This window comes from Mchenga conophoros, linkage group LG7 (assembly GCF_057382185.1).
Source record: "Mchenga conophoros isolate Kocher_MC1m ecotype Shallow Benthic linkage group LG7, M_conophoros_male_GT1.1, whole genome shotgun sequence".
Classification (NCBI taxonomy): Eukaryota; Metazoa; Chordata; class Actinopteri; order Cichliformes; family Cichlidae; genus Mchenga; species Mchenga conophoros.
This window is the reverse complement of record NC_140532.1, coordinates 16,112,050-16,129,085: the sequence shown is the minus strand read 5'-3', so window position 1 is coordinate 16,129,085 and position 17,036 is coordinate 16,112,050. Positions and strand designations below refer to the sequence as shown.

Sequence of the window (17,036 nt, the reverse complement as noted above, 5' to 3'; positions counted from 1 at the left end):
TGTTAGCAACAACAACGGTAAAACCATCACGTGTCCGCTTGTTTATTTTCCACATAAACCTTTCACAATAAAGCTCAAGATCCTGTTGAGACTTTTCAAAATAAACTGAATCACGTGAAAGAGTATGCAGAGTATTTACCGATGAGAAGCAAAAAAGGAGCCGTCAGGTGCTAAAAAATAAACCTTAGACTCAAACGTTAGAACAGGCTTTTCCCCGCAGCACCCTGTGTAATAAATACTCACAAAGAAAACGGCGGCCTTTACAACCTATGTCTAAAAATGTATAGTTTAATGTATCGGTAAAACACTCGACTCCAGATATACGACGCCCAGCTACCCGAGATTCACAGAATTTACAGAAAATGTTACATTTTTGTGATTTATATCGTTATCGGACGATAGATGTTTTATATCGGGATATAAGATTTTGGTCATATCGCACAGCCCTAACTTTGGTCTCTAATCCTAATCAGTGAGTGAAAGTGAAAACCTAAAAAACTCAGCAAGAGGAAAAAAGCTAAGCATACCCAAAACAAAAAGGTTCCAGCTGGGCTCAAACCACTGTCTCCTGGCTGGATGATGCTCTGTCCTGGACTCTCATTCTGTCTTGGGTGAATGCTCCCATTGTCAAATGTTCACTGAGAGATCACAGTCCTGCCTAAGCCATTGCTGTTTTGCCTCCATGGTCCCCAAACGGGTGACCCAGTGAGTATTTGTCACAGAGAACTCAAAGGTCTCTTTTGATCCCCATTGCCCTTGCCAATCTTTATCCTCTGTGGAGGTACAAGCTGCATCTGGACCTGTTACATAAGCCCATCACCCCAGCCTGACTCCCTCCTGCTCTGCTCACTGCAGTTTACTCCGCACTCCTCCCATGATTCCTCTCCCCCGCTGCCTGCGTTCTCTACCTCTGTATCCTCACCTAAGCTGCCATATCTCTTAAGTGCAGTCAACTGATAATTTCCAAGAAAAGCCTTTTCTACTGTATGTCTAGCTTGCTGCAGGGCATTTACATGCTGATCTTCTTTTTAACTTCAATTGATGTGTAATAATGAGGCTCTGACCAGATGGCGTAAGAATCAGGGGACATACACTCTGACGGGGAGGAGGGATTTAAACAATATCCTAGATAGCTAGACTAACAGTTACTAAGAACTGAACCCTTTAACCCCTCATCTATTGTTTAGTATATCTACTTTATTTAATAAAAATTGCATCACTGATGTTATTGAGCCTGAACTGCAGTGCTTTCAGATTTGATGCAACAGAAAATTAAGCGCACCGTACATTTATTTTAGTCATAGTAATAGTGGGTAGCCTCTTATGGGAATGTTCAACCTTTGAAAATGATGCATTGATATAACAAATATGACCTTGACCTTGACCCAAAACAAGGGCTCTAGGGAGGAATACACACACACACACACACACACACACACACACACATGCGCACAATAGAGTTATTATTCAGTGCAATCCAGCTGCCTGTTGTAAGTGATTGACTAAATGATTTTTTTGTGTATTAGCACGTAGGTGGTGGAAGTGACACTGCATCTTTTTTGTCCTCTCTGCTTACACAGAGATGCTTTTTTACCCCCATCTCTATTTTTTGGGATTCAGGTTTATTCTGAAGCTGTAGCCAAAATTATATTGGGAACGATTTCCTTCTTGTAGAGTTTTATTCCCTGTAGCAGAAGTCAGAGTGCTTGCCGTAGCATATCCTGTATGCTGTAAATGCAATTTGCTCTTGAAGGAAGGTTATTTGCTACATTACAAGATGGTTAAAAAGTATTTGCAAGACTTGCCCTGACACAGAACGGAGATAACGCGATGAAATAAGCCATCGCCCGCTCCTTCTAATCCTTTCAAATGAATTGATAGGTAAGCTGTGGGTATTATGTGCTCGATGTGCAGAAAATTGCTGAAGATGTTGACAGAGGGGAATACTCAGAGTGCCTGGAAGCTCCTTGCTCCCCTCCAGCAACCATCAAGTTTTGCCAGCAACTGAAGCAGAAATAGATTTGGACTGTAGACAGCTCATCCCGATGAGCATGTTCCTCATCTTCCAGGGGAGCTTGTCAGAGTAAGTTTAAAAGTTTATCTCGCTCCACTTTCCACTGTATCCCAGACACTTTGGAAATATGTTTTTAAAGAACTTTCTTATATTTGTGCCCAGCTGGGGTGTCTTAAAGTATATCAAGATCCTGATATAAGAGGATCAGTTCTCCTACAGCCACATATAAACGCTGCAACAGTAACACTTTCTATCTAAATATTATTAATAGCTCTCTCATTGCATGTATAATTCCTCCTCATAAACCCGCATCATGAAGCAAGCTTATACTATGTGGAGACACACTTTCACACTCCATTTAGCCACAATATATGGATCATACATCCTTAATTACCCCATTTATCTAATGGCAATTATGGCATATCATTGTCATGGTTTTAGGCCATCTTTCTTGGGTACTCATTCACTCGTCTATAGAGCCAGAGAAAAGTCTTGTCAAGTGTGAAAAGGGGATTCATCATGCCCACATTAGAGGCTGAATTTGCCATGGGAAAGATTGTATTAATCAGTCTCATTTTACACCCTCGTCATTTGAAAATTAAGCTTACAGAATTGGACTGAGTAAATTAAGTATTAAATTATGACAGTGCAGATCATCGTCACATGGATATCAAGGCCTACATATGTTTCTTTGTGATCATTCAATGGTACCGTGAGGCATCTGTTATCTGTTTTTACTTGCTCTTGGATTCAGATGTAGAAGTTTTGACATTGATAATCTGTTGAGATAAATGAGATGTAGACTACAAATGAAAATACAGCGCAGTGAAGAAGTATTTACCCCCTTTCTGATTTCCTTTTTTTTCTTTTTGCATGTTTTTTATTCTTACTGCACTGATATCCAATTGTTGTTGTCATCATAATGATGTTGATCCAGGAAAAAATTGCCACTGACCAATAACGTTGTCTGAGCATGTGGTTAGCATTAGCCCAGAGTCTGGCTAATACTATTAAAAACAATCACGAGAAAGCCAAGACGAGTAACGTAAATTAGACTAAAACCAAACCTAACTTGATAATATATTTATTATATTGTATAAATGAATAAAGAAAACACTTGAAATAGTTGCCATTTATTCTATAAGAGAGTTTTATATAAACAAAGGATTTTTTCCCCCTACAAGGCAGGAACAACACCACCACAAGGATATCAGATACACCAACACACATATGTTTCAGATGACCAAATTTTAGTATTAGAAAAATATAACCTGATTAAATACAAAATGTAGTTTTTAAATGATGATTTTATTTAAGGGACAAACACCTTCCAAATCTTCCTGGCAATTTCCACCCATGTCAAATCATGAATTAACTGTGATTAACCAAATTTTGGGGGAAAGCTGAGTTCAATTTTAATAGCCAAGCCCAGGTCTGATTATTGCCAGAGCCGTTGAATAAAGAGGTCAGTTAAATAAAAACTGTGTGAAAGTGAAGCAGGTTAAAAGATCAGCAACACATGACACCAAGATCAAGAGAAGCTTAAAAGCAGATTAGAAACAAGGTCATTGACATCTATCAGTCTGGAAAGGATTACAAAGATATTTCTAAGGATTTAGGATTTATCAAACCCCAGTGAGAGCCATTACACTGAAATAGAGAAAACTTGGAACAGTGGTAAAACTTACCAGGAGTTGCCAGCATACCAAAATTACTCCAAGAACAAAACAATCCAGGAGGTCACAGAACAGCCCAGAACAGTGAACCAGAAAAGACCTTAACTTTTCTGAAAATATTCCGTGGACTGATAAGACAAAAGTTGAACTTTTTGGAAGGTTTCTGTCCCGTTGCATTTGCCTTAAAACTAAAACACCATTTCATAAACAGACCATATCAACAGTCAGACATGGTGGTGGTAGTGTGATGATCTGGGGCTGTTTTGCTGCTACAAGCCCCGGACGATTTCCTGTAATTAAACCATGAATTCCGTTCTCTACCAGAAAATCCTGAAGGTGAATATCAAGCCACTAATTCACGCCCTGGAGTTCAAGAACTGAAGTTAAAACAAAACAAAATGAAGGTTTTGGAGTGGCCTAGTCAAAATCTGGACCTTAATCAGATTGACTTGTTTTTGCATGACCTTAAACAGTTCATGCTCAAAAACCCTCCAATGTGGCTGAATTAAAACAATTCTGCAAAGAAGAATGTGAGCCAAAATTCATTGATTGCTGTTCTTGCAATCAGCGTCACAGTCAGCTGTTACGTTTAAGGGACAATTACTTTTTCACACGGGGCGACTCGGTAGGTTTGGAGAACCAGCTTGGATTTAAGTCATTATGTTGCTTCCACTTTAAACATAGTCGATTTCTATATGAAAGAGCATAAAAGAGTGTAGAATAAACGCCTTGAGCAGAACTAGATTTTCCTCAATAATTAGGTCACCATTTCACTAATGTAAGTTCTGGACCGACACTCATCATCGGGGTTTGATCGTTGTGAAAAAGACATTAAGTGTTACTATGTTAAACGAAAAGAAGCGTGCACGTGTTCGATTATGTGCGAGGGTCATATCCACATGCAGCGTCAGATAGCACAGTTTACTATGCGTGCATGCATAATTAAGTTTGTCGCAGCTGTTTAAATGAGGAGAGGAGAAAACACATTCCACAAAGGACTGTGGGAGCTGAAAATTGTCAATCCCTTTTCATGGCTTAGATATGTCGCAGGCGTTTGAGTGATGGAGGGAGTTGGGAATACACACAACTGTTTAGTTCCAGGTCAATCAATGACATGCCGTAACAGTGAAATGATGCAGTCAGACATGCAGCCGCATTGACAGCGTTACAGCAAAACAGATTACAGGTTTGTTTTTCTTTGTTCTCGAACCAGATGCACAAATCCAATGAAGCTGCCGCATTGGTGGTCACACCTCTGCTCAGACCTCTGCTCACCTTGACTCTTAAATGACATGCGGAGATTATGAAAAGGGAAAATTATAAATCAAAGGTCTTTCCGTATCGATGGGATTTACTTGTCTCTTTGGGAAAAATGAGCCAATGTGCTTCTGACGAATCTGCTGCCATCACACGGCTCTGTACCATCTGTCGGTCTGCTCTCAAACTCTACTGTAGTGCTGTTTGCACCTAATCTGCCCTACCTACAGTCTCTTATGTAAGTTGCTGTTAGCCAACAAGCATTTCACAGTCCAGTTTTACACTTGCCTGATCCCAATTTTCCCCAAAAGGAGAAGACAAACAGAGGAAGGCGTGTGCTTATGTGGAACCTGCAAAAAAGAAAAAAAAAACCTCCAAACAAAAACAAGTAAATGCTGAGAATAGCTCTGCTTGTCGAGGGGCTCCAGCATATGGTAGCCAGCGCTCATGACGTTGGAGTGGTGCTGGGTACTTGCTGGCGGCTACACACAGGAGTGGAACATGGCAAGGGTTCAGTCTCTCACCACGTCCCCTCCTCCATCCTCTCCCTATATATCTCTGCGTGCCTCTGCCTCGCCCTGCCTCATCATCCGTCTCTCCCTTTCTCTGCGCCTGTCTGCCGCTCTGGAACGAGATGGAGACAAGGAAAAAAAGCCAAAAGGGAGGATAATGCCCGTCAGTTAATGTCTCGTCTCCGCTCCGACTGACAGCTGCATTCTGTTAGGTGTGCTGCTATTTCTGTGGCGAGGAGCCGGAGCACACCATTTATTACTGCAGCATGAAGTTCTGCTTCAGTGCAGTGCAAGCGGGTGCAGCCAGCAGATTCACAGAGATAATGAGATGGTTTTTGTCTCTCTTTTTTTTTTTTTACTTTATGAGAGCCTATTTATCATTCATGGGCAGTTTATGAGCATTCAGCAAATTTATTTTTAACCCACTTTAATATATCCGCAAGCCAACCCTGTTTTTAATGAATTTATTAACCGTTTATGAACTTCGAGTGCATGGCTACAAATTGCAGACACAGTTTTTAAGGTGATGTGTTTTTACTGGTTTGTCCCATTAACAGTCCACAAACCAAACACTCAACACCCAATTAGCATCACATAAAACAGATCAGATAAAACATTGAAAACAAACAATCAATCAGGTTTTCATTTATTTCATGTGGTTTATATACAACTTTTTTTTTTCTTTTTGAGAGTTGCATATGGAAAATGTATATGGAAAAACAATCCTGGTGCTGTCCCTTTGGGGAAAGCCAAAACCTTCCATTACTCCAACATTTTTTGTCTGTCCTTTCATTCTATTTCGCCAGTTCAGGGTTACTCGAGGGTTGAACCCCATCCCAACTGGCATAGGGCGTTTAACCATGTCATAATTTTTTTCTCTTTTCTAAAATTCCTGTGTTAATGAATCCACTGTCACTCTCTAGAGCCCATAATTACAGCTAAAGCACCATTACATGTATTATTTACATATTACTTCCGATTAATAATTGATCCACTAACAGAATTCCCACATGTCTTGTAGAACATTCGTAAATCATATAATCTTTTTTTAAATTATTATTAAAGGCCTCTTAACTGAAAGAAGTCAACGCTCTTGCTTATTTTGGTGTTATTATGATATGGGTGTAGACTGCTTGATGGTAACCTTTATGGGAATCCAAATTCACAGAAAAGGTCTCATTATGTAAGCAGTGCTGTGCTGGATGGGGCTTCTCTGTAGTGTTGTGTGATTATGGATTAGTTCATAGCAGGCATTCTGTTACAGTGCATGAAGGGAACATGTGCTCCTCCTCTAACCACAAGCTGTTTCTGGAAACAAGAGTGACATATGTGGCACCCTCTGTTGGTATAATCCTGTCCAGTGCATCCCTCTGAGATGATTATCAGCAGAGGCAGACTTTGTAGTAAATAGAGTTCAGTAGTGACTGAGACATATTTTACTGTGAGTGTTATCTTTTGTCCTTCTTCCCGTCACACGTTCAGTATTTGTCTCCTATTCCATCTTACTGGCAACAAAACTATTAAGAGGGATCCTCCTGTGGTTCAATCTAATATTCATGATCCTGTTGAACTGAGCCAAAGCGACACAGGAGACAGCCAGAAAGATCGAGAAAAGTGCTTGCTACCTTTGTAGCAAATACATCAAAAAGGAGACAAAGAATAGTAATGCGTGTTGACTGGGTGAATATCGAAAATGGCCTTCTCTGGTACTCCCTCTGTTCGATGAATGACGTACACAACACACCCCCTGCTAGGAGAAGCACAGTTGGTAAGAGTTCACTGATTTTCTTTCTAAAAAACTATAGCTGACTGTGTACACAAACAAAAATCAACTTTTCTTCACTTAAAAATAAGTAAAATTAAATAAACAAGAAGGTTCATAGTAACATAAATGATTAACCATTTCCCTCAAAACTACACTAGTTTACATGATCTGTTTTCACTTAAGTACAATTGAAAATAAAGTGCTCTGCAGTCAGAAAGCGGTACAAATAATTAATGGAAAATAAGCTGCTGTACACTCGCTGCACCTAGCATATTTTACCTTACCAAACAAAAGCAGGTGCAACAGATTTATGCAACACCCCATCAGATAACAGACACCCACCTTTATTTTCTGCTTTATACCTCTCCATAATTTTCCTTATAACATTTTTGATCCTTTGCTCATAACAAGGCTGCTAGCTTCTGACTGACTCTGAATTATTTAGCTTTAGCCACTTTCCCTTAGTTAGCGTCTTTAAAATGCTAAACTTGGCTGGTTAAGGGTGCTTTCATTAGGTGTTTGCACTTTGGTGAACTGGTGTGTCTTCGCTTACAGTGAAAACCTTCCTTGCTAACGACATGCTAGTGTGTGGCTGTGCGAGTGACTGTTAGCTGCTATGCACAGGCTGTGCATACGGGAAACAGATCTGACATAAGCACAGATGTTACAAAACATAGATGTAGCTTTGGTTTAGAAAAAATAACGTTATTTAATGAAGTTAGTTAGGAAATAAATATTTCAAATGGGAGTATTTGTGGATCTGGGGTACAAAACTGCACGCTCATTGGCTAATGGTTTGTGAATCGCCAATCAGTGTCCAGTTTACCAGTCAGACCTGCCATTCCGTTTCACATCTGGTTTTTCACAACCAAGTAAGAAATGCTCATCTCTTTCACAGTAGCTACTTAAGTCTTTTATACTAATCACAACCAAACTATTATTAACTATTATTACAAACTATTATTATCTTTTCTGTGAGAAGGCAACATCAGTCAGTTAAACAACAAACCAATCAAAGTGTGAACATTTAAGAGTTAAAGCAAATTGTCATATACCCCAGATTTGGTTATATATTTTTTGTGTTTTCTTTTTAAGGGGGAAAATATTAAGATAAGAATTTTCCAAAATGGCCACAGGAATCAATCAACTAAGAAAATGTGAGTCTAAGAGTCTTAAATTCAAGCCAATGAAACTCAGAGGCAGCTGTAGTTCTTTTCTTTTACGCCATCAGCATCAAACTACCTCTCGGAGATATTTGCTGCTGAACACAACTCTTCGTGTTGTGAATCAAACAAATTGTAATGCTCTTTGTTACCTGTAGTGTAACAAAGAAAAGATCACCCTATTTTGTAATACCATACTAAACCTAACAGTGGCACACACATATTGCAGGTAAGTGTTTGAAAGTTCATGGGTAATAAACTAGAAAAACGCTCAAAACCCCCAAACCTAATACACAAACAAACAGCATTCAGGGGCAAAACATTGAAAGCAACTAGGTGTTCAGGGAATAAAGAAGTGGGGAGTCTGTTTTATTATTAATGTGCAATGCGCTGTGGATAATTGTGCAGTCAGCTTTTTTTTTCCAGGTCTACTGCTGCTCTGCTGCAGCACCACCTCAGAGGAGGACCTCATTCAAAGTGAAGATGAGAGAAATTTTACCCTTTGGGCAATAAGTGAGAAAGAATTAGACGGGCTCCTCATTTTCTTGTGCTTTTCTGATGCAACATTACCTTAGAGAAGAATCTGTTAGGTTAAATTAAGTTAAACACTTTGGGACAAAACAGAGAATTATGAGCAATAAATCTAATATTATCACCAATGTAAAAGGTTGAGGATGCTGGGAAATCCATAATGTTTTGAGTAGTCAAAACACTTTAAATCTGTCACTGCTATTAAACACCATTATTCCCACCCTTATATTCTCCTCCTTTATGCTCATATGTATTCTTGGCTTGTCCTTATTTTTCTTCGTTTGATTCACGTTGCCCATCTCTGCCTCCGACTAGGTGTCTGTCTGGTGCTGGGTTGTATGATCTATCCTGATGGATGGGACAGCGACGAGGTCCGGCGGATGTGCGGAGAGCAGACTGACAAGTACAGCCTCGGCGCGTGCTCCGTTCGCTGGGCTTATATCTTGGCTATCATGGGCATCCTGGACGCCCTCATCCTCTCCTTCTTGGCTTTCGTCCTGGGGAACCGGCAGGACGGCCTCATGACAGAGGAGCTGCTGGCTGAAAGCAAGGGTGAGAATAAGACATGACTGACTTCCTTTGAAAACTTAAAGCAACATCTTACTCATAAAAGCTGATGTGAAAAAAGTTATTAAACCCATCATAGTTGGAGAAGTTTCCTCATCCATGACGCATCAAATAGCTGAAGCTCATTTTTCCTTTCTGAAAAATGTATTTAAACTTACAGTAAATATTTCTAGAACTAGGCACTGATCCCACTAAATTTCCAAATATTTTAACATTTTTATCATTAATTGAGAAGTAATCAGTTTTTCTTTCTCGTTGTTGTTTTTTTTGGCAGAGCGGTGCCATATAAATTGCTCTGAAAGTGCATCTTAATGCAGTTTGTGTTGGTGGGGACTGCCAAATGCACACACACACAGAGCAAGAACGTTTTAAAGCTTGCTTCAAGAGTCGGCTCGCGATTCATCACAGCCCAAGTGACTTTCACCAGACTGAAAATAGAAAATGCACATTCATTAACAAGGTGACAAAATATAAACAAGGCTTGAAAAGAGATGAGATGAACTAAATCCATGAAAGGATTACAGTCAGTGCACTCTTGCGTTCACGCCCAGTGAAAGTTTTGAAGTAATGAGCTTTTGATGCAGCCTTTTTAAAAGCAAAGCTAAATTTAGAAAGCTTCAGATGCACACTTTGAATATAACGAAGGGACTGGCATAAGCCTTCTTTCGGATAATTACAACCATTAATGAGCACCCGTTTTAACCCCTTAATAAGCTTTTTCCCCACCACATCCCTGCGAGTCAGGCAGCTAAAAAAAATGATTCTTGTTCTCTTTTGATTACAGTTATGAACACTGTCTCTTCTGCAAGAGAATGCCATTGTAATCTCTTTTGCTAGTTTGTTTTGCACCTATTTGTCAAGGTAAATGAATTATTTTAAACTGATCTCTATTATTGTTTTGGGGATATTATAACAGGAGCTTTGAGCTTCTGAACATGTGTGAGGATACAGTCAGATATATTTCCAAATTAGTCAAACTTGCAAGTCACATTTCTGCTGCGTCTCCAACAGTTTTGTGACTGTGTGAGTATCTGGCAAACTTCTTATCAAAATATAACCTCACTTTCTTACGAAACATGTAGAAAAGGCCTGTCTTGTACTGGTAAGCATGCATGCATACTGTATGTAATTCTGCATCACGATCACAGCTCGACACAGTGAGGTACTGTGGAAAGGCCTGGGTAAAGGAATGTCTCCCAGTGGGAAATGCGATTTGCATGTCCATGCCCTGTAGTCTGTAATGGAACCAGACAGCCATGGGCAAACTGTTAAAGAGAGGTGAGGAGGAAGGATGGACACGAACTAGTAAAAGAAAAGACTTGTTAATCAGCAGAAGGGATTGGTGAAAACTGGCGTGTGTAACATCATCGGGTGCTATGTTTGATGGCCTGTGAATGCAGCTGGTAATAATAAAAACAGCAATCATAATAAATAATTCAGATCTGCAATTTATTTTATCTTGTCCTAAACTCTGGTGACCTTCGAGTTACAGTTAAAGGTAAAAATAAATTATAAAAGATTTATAGACAAAATCATAGAAATGAAAACTTGGCATTATCATTATCATTAGCTTTACCATACCAATAATACTCTGATGATGATAATGCACCACTTACTTCTCTCTTACTTCAGGGCGTGGGAGAATCTTTTCATTATAGCTCAAAAATCTTTAACCAGTTCTCTCATCCCTGGTGCCATCTACTGGTGTCTGTGTGCAATGCATCAAATCATATGCGTGGCATTGGTTGGACATGCTTTCATATATTTTTTAGAAGTGTTTTATATTTTTCTCTGTTTTTTTTTTGTTTGTTTGTTTTTTCAGATGGAGGGAATGCCTAATCAAATCATTAGGTGAGTAAGCACAAACATACATCTTTAACTGTTATATTACACAAGCCTCCTAAATGAACTGATTGTGCTTTAATGTTTGAAATATTATCTGTGTCCTTAGGCACCATAGAGGTGTAAATCCAGTGTAAATGAAAAAAGTAATTTACATTTCACTCCTTAATGGATCGTTAATTTAAAGTACAATAACACGATATTTCAAATCAATGGAAAGATCTTGGGTTATAAATGTTTCTTGGCTAGAAGCATCAGTAGGTTCCTATTTGAGGTTGCTATATTTTCTGTGTTTTGGTTGCCTCAGTGTGTCCTTATCTGATCCCGCGTGTCCCGTTCGGTGTTCATGCGTCAGTCCCTTTGTGTTTCCCTGTCCCCGTACTTGTTGTAAAGTGTTTGTATTTAGATTGGTATTCATCTCTGCTGGTTGTTTCCCTTTCTTTCATTTCCTGCATCAGTTTCGTTCCCTCACTGCCTCCCTTGATTCCCTGGTTATTTTTACCTGTTGTTAAGTGCATTTTCCTTCCTACTGTTTCCCATCAGTAATCAGATGTTTGTGTTTAACTATTCCTGTCTTCTCTGTGGCCTTTGTTGGATTGTGTGTTGTTTATTCCTTCTGTGTCGCTTGTGGGTTTGTTTGTATTTAGTTAGGTTTGAAGATATTTTTTTTGTTTATTTACCTGGTGGTGCTTTCTCATGAACTCTCAGGAGAGTTGCAGTACAGCTTGCTTTTTGTTTCTTATGCTGTGTCCTGGGTCCTCTAGCACAAAGTGAGTTCAGCATACCCAGGATATCTTTCTGTTATCTGGATTCACTTAGCCTAACAGTGGCAATCAGGATAAGTGCTCATTGTTCTGTTTTCAAGCTGATTATCACCCTGATAACGTTAACCCAGTTAACCGACAGTTTCTCCTGCACATTCACATGAAAGAGGTGACACTGGCAACATCTAATCCAGGGGTGTCGGACTCCAGGCTTCGAGGGCCAGTGTCCTGCAGGTTTTAGATGTGTCCTTGATCCAACACAGCTGATTTAAATCGCTAAATTACCTCCTTAACATGTCTTGAAGTTCTCCAGAGGCCTGGTAATGAACTAATCATTTGATTCAGGTGTGTTGACCCAGGGTGAGATCTAAAACCTGCAGGACACCGGTCCTTGAGGCCTGGAGTTCGATACCCTTGATCTAATCAACCAAGAATGTCACACAAGAAGATAAAACTGTAATATATGAAGAGGTTAAACACATAAAATAGTTTGCAACACAGCTGCTGCTGACAAATCGTTGATATAACAATGCTTCTTGGCAATAAAACTACTATTGGAAATCTATTTATTCCCCCTTAAATGGTGTGACATATGGTTAGGGTTAGGGCGATTTAAGTCTGAGGAAACAAGAGACATTGGTAACCTAACAATTGTATTCAATTACCACACAGCTGCCTCAGTAGCATGTGGAAGAACTGTTCACAGCCACAACAGCCTGGCACCTCCTCCTCATGCTAAGATGGTAAATGGACTGGTTCTTATATAGCGCTTTTCTACTCTTCTGAGCACTCAAAGCGCTTTACACAACTTGTGCATTCACCCATTCACACAAGCACATTTTTCTATGTGTTTTCTAGGTAACATTCACACACACTCATACTCCAATGGATGTTGGTTAGTATCTTGCCCAAGGATATTTGGCATGCAGACTAGGGGAAGCCAGGAATTGAACCACCAACCTTCCGATCAGTAGATGACCTGCTCTACCGCCTGAGCTACATGGCATCCCATCCTTCAACCAACATTTGTTTTTAAGTCAGCCAGTGTGGCTTTGTTGGTCCCTCTGTCATGAACTGCATATCTAAGCTGGTTGGTGGTTCGATTCCTGGCTTCCCCTAGTCTGCATGCCAAATATCCTTGGGCAAGATGTTAACCCCGAATTGCTCGCCGATGCATCCATCGGAGTATGAATGTGTGTGAATGTTACTTAGAAAGCACTTAGAACAATGTGCTTGTGCAAATGGGTGTGAGTGGGTGAATGCACAAGTTGTGTAAAGCGCTTTGAGTGCTCAGAAGAGTAGAAAAGCGCTATATAAGAACCAGTCCATTTACCAAAAAGAACCCCAGTACCGTACAAATGTACTCAAAAAAACATTTTAATGTCTTAAGACAAAGATGCACGTGCAGGCAATATATAGCAAAAACATGGACAGCGAACTGAGAAATTAACTGACATAAATGGCTCTAATGTGTCAGGACGTGTCAAATGAACCATGCTTTATGCATAAATACGACCACTGCAATTATGAATATAAAAAAATCAGTGAATCAGTGCAGCTGCAGCACATCAGTGGTTTGCATTTATAAAATTCTATAAAGTCCTACCGATGTACAGTGTTTAAGCTATTCAAAAATGAGTAATACCTTACTGAAAGGATTAAAAAGAAGCATGCAAGCAACAGTTCACAAAGCATGCAGAGTAACAATTAAAAGCAACAAACAGCTCAGTGATTATTTTCACAATACTCTACATGCAGCCATGCAAAACAGAACAAAGACAAATGAGCAACACTGCTGATTAAGCATAATTTGCACACATTTGCTCTGCAAGGCAATGAAGTATAGATAAAATGCTTTTTCCCTATCCAGAATTATTCATCTTAACAAGGTCATGGTGTACGTATGTGTAAGCATAACTCTTGAATAACAATTGTAAAAATTGGAATAGCTTGCAAAATACACTTTGTCTTTCACTTTCTTTGTTGCAGGTTCCCGAAGATCCACGTGTCTGTTTTCATAAAGTACCAGTCGATCAACATCAGCTTAAAAAGGAGGGAGGCGGTCCGAGTGTGTGGTGGAAAGGAATTCTGTTGAACCAGCCAGCCTGCCTTTTGCAACTACCTGCCAAAAAACCCCAATGTAACCTACCTTTGATGTTGTGCTCACCGTTGTGCTCACAGTCCTAACGTCATCCCCAGCATTTAGATGGAGCCCAAAGCACTTCTATCCTAATGTGTCCGAGCCTTGCACAACATTTCATAGACCATGGCAAGGGGCAGAGACTGTTAATCTGTCGACAAGTATATGGACTACCCACTACCTACCTGCAAAGACACAGGGTTGACATTGTACACTTGCATTGTGAGCACAGACAAAACACAAACACACACTCACACTCACACACACACACACACACACACACACACACTACAACCAATGTTCCCTCTAATTTTTCACGTGTCTGAGCGAACGCACAAACTCCCTGAGCGGTCCCTTGGACCTCTGTGAGCAACAGCAGACGTGTGCACTGTGGTCACGGCAGCATTGAATCCATCCAAGTTACACGGTTTATTAAAATAATCAAATTACAGCATTTATGTTAGACTACTTTTAATTAACTGCTTTAGCCCACTTACAATGAAAATTAAAAAGAAATCTTGTTCATGACCTGTGTAGCATGTTAACACTATTGGAAGTAAAAATAACTTGAACTCCAATTTTGAAAACACAACTTTCTTTTTTTTTCTTTCTTTTTTTTTATAAAGCTCTGACTTGTATTATGAGTATGAGTCTGTGGTCTGGGAGATAGTCCTGTAAGTCTCTGTCTGCAAAATACAGTATATAATGACCAATGTTGGGCAATTAATTATATAGTTACTTCTTTAAAAAAGTAACAGAGTTATGCAAACAACAACATTTTTTGCAGCTGTTTACCCAAAATGCAGCCAAGGCGGTTTTTTAAATAAACAAACTATTTACAGAACAATCAGCTGTTCTGCATCAAATCTGATGCCACACAAATCATTTGTGCCACTCCAACAAATAATTTCTGTCCACTATGAGATAAAGGAGAACAACAGCCTGATAGCTGCAGGCCTGACAACAGGAGATGTATCACTGCTGTAACACCTGTAACATTCAGCAGTCACCTCATTGTTCTGACGCACACAACAAAACTATTGACTACACTACACACTAACTGCACAAGATTTGCGCTAAATGTCGCAAATCTCTCACATCTCAAAACACCGCCGTCACTCCTAAAACGTCCCTCTTCCTAAACATCTAAATGCCATGTTGCCATATCATTTTTTGATTGGTCGACATGGTACATTTTTCCACCAATAGGAAGGAGTGGGGTTTTTTTGGTTTTGTTTTTGCTCACAGGTGGAGAGGGCTTTCGAGCGTTTTCCTTATAAAACGCAGTTTTTACCTTTCTTCCTGCACTAAATATAAACAACGATAGTATTCAGGAAGAAAACCAAACATTGCAGATATTTTTATCAGAACTCTGGTTTTACATGGCCTATCAACACAATTTAAAAACTGGTATAAAGTCAACACTTTTTCCGTCAATTGTTCCGTTTGTCCTGCTCACATCTCCAATGGTTGTACACGTTGTCATTGACGCCATGCCGCTTTGCTAGCTAAAACACCGGTGTCGGCACATAAGGACGCTGTCATAGCCTGTCAGCGACATTGATTAGCTTTGTATATACAAATGTGAATCACATTATTGGCTGGACTATGGGATAAGGTGGCATCGTTGTAATCCCATACGGGAGCAGCCAGTACTTACTGACTAACACGGCAAAACAGAATTGTTAAAGTATTCATTTTAATTTCATTCAGGTTAGATTTTTTTTCTGTGTGCAACGCAGATTTTCTGTGCGCAGAGACCGTGCCAGCAGTGCGCAATTGCGCACCCGCGCAGCTTAGAGGGAACATTGACTACAACTCATACACAAGATTTTACATTCAAACAAAAAATAAACAAAATTCTGTAATTACAAGTATTAAAGTATGTTAACACTTAGCTGTGTGTGTCAACGTCAGAATGCCTATCATGTTTTATTTGTGAAAAGAAGAAACTTCTCATTTTCAGATAATATCGGGTTTATGTAAATCTGTTGTGTTTAGGTTTGACACTTAAAAGAGAGTTTTATTTGCTTATGTGCCCCCACCCCCCTTGTTCCCCCTCACTTTACTAGAGAAAAGGATATTTAAGACTCTTTTATAAGAATATTGTCACCTAAAACAGACACAACTTGTATTACAAAGTATGTACAGTAAATATTTAAGATGTTATAGGTATTTTAACTAAGTCCATTTAATGCCCCGCTAGCTAACTTTGCACAGCGCTTCAGTTTAAGAAGAAATCTAATATTTTATAGTTTGTGTATCTACACTGTGATGGTGGCTATTAGGACTGCTGCAGGACTCCTAGCTACTGTATGACTGTGTGGTTCTGTATGAGTGCATACCGTAAGGAGGTCAGTGGGTATTTGAGGGAGTGCATGCACGTATGTGAGTGCTGGTGTGAATGTGGTGTGTGCAATAGTTTGTTGGTCTAGTGAACCAATATGCCAGCCTCACACACAGTTGTCCTGTTGTTAATCTAAATCTGTGGGTCTATGTCTTAGTCCAGGTCTCTTTCTGTTTCTCCCTCTTTGACTCCTTTTGTCTCTTTGCTTTGTTGGGACATACAGGGTAACATAAAGGGGGTGGGAGTATAACGTGGGGTGACTGGTGTGCCTGAGTATTGAACTCAAGTAATAATGAATTAGTAAGGCCTGTCCCAGCCTCACCTGTGGGTGTGTTCTTGTGTAAATAGATATTCTGTAGATGCCAATTAGCAAATATGGAAAAGATGATTAACTTACAGCATTGGAAGAGGTTCCTTAAAAAATAATATTAACACTTAATAAAGGTTTTCACTGTAAA

The 17,036-nt window shown here is 39.6% G+C and overlaps 1 protein-coding gene across 1 annotated transcript in view; it reads left to right on the top strand.

The window, feature by feature from the left end:
* The window catches only part of LOC146569891 (LHFPL tetraspan subfamily member 3 protein-like), a 27,335-nt gene extending 10,299 nt beyond the window's left edge, over positions 1 to 17,036 (top strand). The window contains exons 2-4 of the mRNA XM_085282542.1: positions 9,234 to 9,470; positions 11,308 to 11,336; positions 14,081 to 17,036. Of these exons, the coding sequence (XP_085138668.1) occupies positions 9,234 to 9,470; positions 11,308 to 11,324 (254 nt within the window). The 3' untranslated portion in view covers positions 11,325 to 11,336; positions 14,081 to 17,036. The remainder of the gene's footprint in view (positions 1 to 9,233; positions 9,471 to 11,307; positions 11,337 to 14,080) is intronic.